At 43.3% G+C, this 4630-nt stretch overlaps 1 protein-coding gene across 2 annotated transcripts; it reads left to right on the forward strand.

Moving 5' to 3' along the window:
* Positions 1–1247: 1247 nt before the first annotated feature.
* On the forward strand, positions 1248–4397 carry LOC147633304 (putative pentatricopeptide repeat-containing protein At3g47840). Of its 2 annotated transcripts, none has more exons than XM_086806349.1 (2): positions 1248–1607; positions 1701–4397. In XM_086806349.1, exons 1-2 carry the CDS (start codon positions 1551–1553, stop codon positions 3900–3902), a joined length of 2259 nt encoding a protein of 752 aa, XP_086662475.1. In that variant the 5' UTR covers positions 1248–1550; the 3' UTR covers positions 3903–4397. The 2 variants fall into 2 exon arrangements, with proteins under 2 accessions (XP_086662475.1, XP_086662476.1); XM_086806350.1 differs by having other exon boundaries at positions 1295–1607; positions 1770–4397.
* The last annotated feature ends 233 nt before the right edge of the window (positions 4398–4630 follow it).

Below are 4630 nucleotides of genomic sequence, written 5' to 3' on the forward strand. Positions count from 1 at the left end.
TTGCAAATGACATACCATGTTAGATGTGTATAATTGATTACTCTTATCGAAGTGTAATAAGTGGTGTGAGTGTGTGTGTTTGTGCCTATGGACGTTTCATATTAGGATTAATTGTTGTGGAGTCATAATTAATTGAAACAACTAATGTGTTGACATTCGTGAGATAGGTGATAAACAGTGCGAGTGTGTTGCACGCGGAGGATCTTATTTATGCCACCTCAGATAATTATTTTTGGTTGGCTAGGGGTCATTTTATTGTACATATTATTTATGCACGCTTGTGTATGGCATGGCTATTTAATTAGCATGGTGTTAATGGAATTTTGGTTATTTTACACTTAGTGTGTGAACAAACTTGTGTGCTTGAGTTATTTTTGTAAAAGTGGAAAAGCAAAGCCCTATTTTGTATGCACAACTATTATTAACTCCAAGGACTACTTTTGGCAATAATATATTTAAATACTCATGTCGTGTAGAGGGGCTCACGCACGGGGGGAGATTCAACCCAATGCTTTGTCTTATGTGATAAGGGTTTTTCGTTCATGTCTTTTCCGTTTAGAGTGTTCAAGCGTTTAAGTTCATCTCTTATTCATGCTTTGTCTATTACTTTAGTGGTGTCAATTGGTCCAAGTAATTGAGAATCAAAGAAATGATTTGTACTTGGAGTGAAGATCCCGTTTCACCACTTCACCAGACCTCCGCCTAGCCCTCAAATTTGAAGCCTTGGAGCCCTTCACTAAAGGGAAAGAAAAATTTACCAAAGAAAAGCTTAATTTTGGAAAGTCCTTCTCATATGACTATGAAATAATAAGGCTTTCGGGGCCTCTTAACATTCTAGTGGAGGCCTACCTTGTGTTAGGAAGGTGGAATAATCCATCGGCCCACACAAGCAACCCCGATGTCTTATGTCATAAGACAAAGCAACCCAATTCTTTGTCTTATGTGATAAGGGTTTTTCGTTCATGTCTTTTCCGGTTAGAGGTTCAAGCGTTTAAGTTCATCTCTTATTCATGCTTTGTCTATTACTTTAGTGGTATCAATTGGTCCAAGTAATTGGGAATCAAAGAATTGATTCGTACTTGGAGTGAAGATCCCATTTCACCAGTTCACTAGACCTCTGCTGCCTAGCCCTCAAATTTGAAGCCTTGGAGCCCTTCACTAACGACAGGAAAGAAAAAATTTACCAAAGGAAAGTTTAATTTTGGAAAGTTTTTCTCAATATATGACCAAGAAATAATAGGGCCTTCGAACTCACGTAACATTCTAAGAGAGGAGGCTTACCTTGTGTATCCATGGACTCACACAAGCAGTCCCGATCGTGTAGCTCACAGGTATCGAACCCAGGGCGCCTATAACGAGACCCGACCGTTCCATACACGCCCGAGGGCTCTCTAGCCGAGGCCTACCTGTTGGGACGCGGGTTCAATTCTGCCCAAAACTAGTACGCAGTCCCATGTAGCGTCTCAGATGGAAATGCTTGCCGGCTGCTGCCGGGAGCAGGCAGCTCAAGGAGGAGGTAGCTCAACCTCTAGAGAACAAACGGAGCGCTTATGGAAGGACTACTTCAGAGATCCCTTCCTTTGGGGTGGGACAACCGACAGAGCAAAGTAAGTGCGGTGCCTCTCTCACCTCTCCCATTTTTTTGTATCGCAATCTCTGAATTAGATTGGGACCTTCTCTGCTGCCCTCGTTTCACACAGACTCACGTGAGGGCCTTAAATTTCAAGCATAAACTTAACAAGGAGTCGCTATGGATGGACGGCTCGCAGAATCCAATCCTGGTTCAAGACATGCCAAGACGATGCCAGAGAATACAAGTGTCTTGTGCAACAAAGAGTATGCACATAGCACACGAGAAAATGAACAAAAGCAACAAAAACAGGAATTGTTGTGGTTGGGAGACGCTTACTTTACAAGAGGCACTCGCTTCCTTGGAAGAAGCGTTGCCGCCCCAGCGTTCGTTTGAGAACATTGCAAACATCTTGCACAAGTGCACAAAAGAAAGAGACCACGCCTGTGCGCTGCGTTTCCATGCCTACATGCGCAGAAATGGGCTGGAATCCCATCCATCACTCGGGAACCACCTCGTCTCAATGTTGGCGGAAGTTGGAAGTATGCCTGATGCTCAACAGCTTTTTGACAGGTTGGTGCATCATCAGGAGTGTTCCTGGAATTCTCTCATCATAGGTTATGTTCGATGTGGGAAGTCAAATCATGCTTTCATTCTTTACGAGAAAATGCGAGAGGATGAGTCTGTACATCCTAATCCATATGCGTTTGTGGCCCTACTGAAGGCTTGTGCTGAGCTAAAAGATCTAGAAAGAGGCTGCAAAATACATGCTGACATTGCCAGAACAGCATTTTTAAAAACCGATGTTTTTGTTGGCAATGCATTGGTCAACATGTATGCTAAATGTAGCTCTCTTGCAAAAGCACAGGAAGTGTTTGACAAGCTTCTCATTCGAGATGTGGTCTCTTGGAATGCACTAATTGCAGGATATGCCAAGCATGGATGTGGTGAGGAAGCTCTCAAGTGCTTTGAACAAATGCAACATGACAGCATCTCTCCAGATGCTGTCACCTTTGTTTGCAGCATGAAAGCTTGTGGCAGCATAGGAGCCGTAGACAAGGGCCAGGAAATACATGCTGAAATTGAGAGAAGAGGGTTGTTGCAAACAAACCTTCATGTTGGCAGCACCTTGGTTGATATGTATGCTAAATGTGGCTTGCTTGCAAAAGCACAGGAAGTTTTTGACAAGCTTCCGGCTCGAAATGTGGTTTCATGGACTGCATTAATTGTGGGATATGCTGAACATGGACGTGGTGAGGAAGCACTCAAGTGTTTGGAAAAGATGCAATTCGAGGGCATCTCTCCAGATGCTGTTACGTTTGCTTGCAGCTTAAAAGCATGTGGCAGCATAGGGGCCACAGACAAAGGGCAAGAATTACATGCTGAAATCGATAGAGTAGGGCTTTTAAAAAAAGATCTTGTTATTGGCAATGCATTGGTTGATATGTATGCCAAATGTGGCTTGCTTGCAAAAGCACAGGAAGTGTTTGACAAGCTTCCTTTTCATGATGTGGTATCTTGGAATGCATTAATCGCTGGATATTGTGAACACGGGTGTGGTGAGAAAGCACTGAACTGTTTTGAACAGATGCAACTTGAGGGTATCTATCCAGATATTGTCACGTTTGTTTGCAGCTTGAAAGCTTGTGGCAGCATAGGAGCCACAGATAAGGGCCGAGAAATACATGCTGAAATTCTAAGACAAGGGTTGGAAAGGACCGTAGTCATTGGCAGCTGCTTGGTTGATATGTATGCCAAAGGTGGGTGGCTTGTGAAGGCAGAGGAAGTGTTTGACAAGCTTCGAGCTCGAGACGTGGCCTCTTGGAATGTAATGATCACAGGATATGCCCAGCTTGGAGAAAGTGGAAATGTTTTCCATTTCTTTGACAAAATGATAGGAGAAGGTATAAAGCCAAATCTGGTCACACTTATTAGTGTGCTTAATGTATGCAATCACACAGGTCAATTAGATAAGGGCCTGATATATTTTGAGGCCATGAGCAGAGATTATGGGATCATCCCAACTCTTGAGCACCACCTTTGCATGGTTGATCTGTTTGGCCGTGCAGGCCAATTAGAGAAGGCGATGGCAATGATCGAGAAGATGCCATTTGATCCCGATCTTGTCGTGTGGCATACTGTGTTAAGTGCCTGTCAAAAGTGGGGCAATGTGGAGCTTGGAAGACAGGCCTTCAAATATGCAGTGCAGTTGGATGAAAAGGATTCTGTAGCTTATGTCTGTATGTCCAACATCTTTGCAGATGCTGACATGCAGGAGGATGCAAACAAAGTTGAGGCAATGAGAGTAGCCAGGACATTGTTGGTGGACTGATGACAGTGTTCCAGGAGTGCAATGCCTCTCTAGGGGCATTTTCAATGGTTGGTAGTCTGGTTTTTGAGAAAATTAAGCAGCTATGTGGATCATATTCCTGTGTGAAAATTATATCAATTACGAAGTTCTGCTAAGCGAGCATGACTTTTCTACTCTGCAGTGGCGAGGCTAGGATCAACCTCGTCCAAGTGGAGAATCTTGCAGGTTGCTTTCGTGAATCAGGAAGGATTCTTCGGAGAGAGAGGCGGGATGTCCTTCCGAATGACTTTCTCTATGCACTCAAGCTTTGTCACAAAATAGTCCATAACTTTTCTGGAATCCTGCTTCCCTTTATACCCCCTAGTCACTCCAAACAAGCCAAGGACCTGACCCCTGAAAGTAATCAGGGAAGAGAAAGGAATGGCTTGAACATTCAACTAACGAAAAGCTGGAATGCTTATGCCTTCCACTTCTCTTCCCTTAATTTTACGTAAAAGGTTGAATGATTTCTTTCTCTTCTCTTCATAAACTTTGTTAAAGCCAAGCCTTACCCAATCTCATAATTTAACAAGCGATTATAAATACATGCTATCGCGAGCTAGAGCAGGCACATCAACATACTGGTAGTACAAAGAGTAGATACTGTTTTTGGTTAGCAGGAAGTGCTAAGAGGTGTGGGAACCCAACATCGCACTCGTCCTCTTGTATATCAACATCTACAACAAGATCTTGAACTCAAAAAAAGTAAA

This window comes from Cibotium barometz, chromosome 12, assembly GCF_041138505.1.
Source record: "Cibotium barometz isolate CiBa-2024 chromosome 12, ASM4113850v1, whole genome shotgun sequence".
Classification (NCBI taxonomy): Eukaryota; Viridiplantae; Streptophyta; class Polypodiopsida; order Cyatheales; family Cibotiaceae; genus Cibotium; species Cibotium barometz.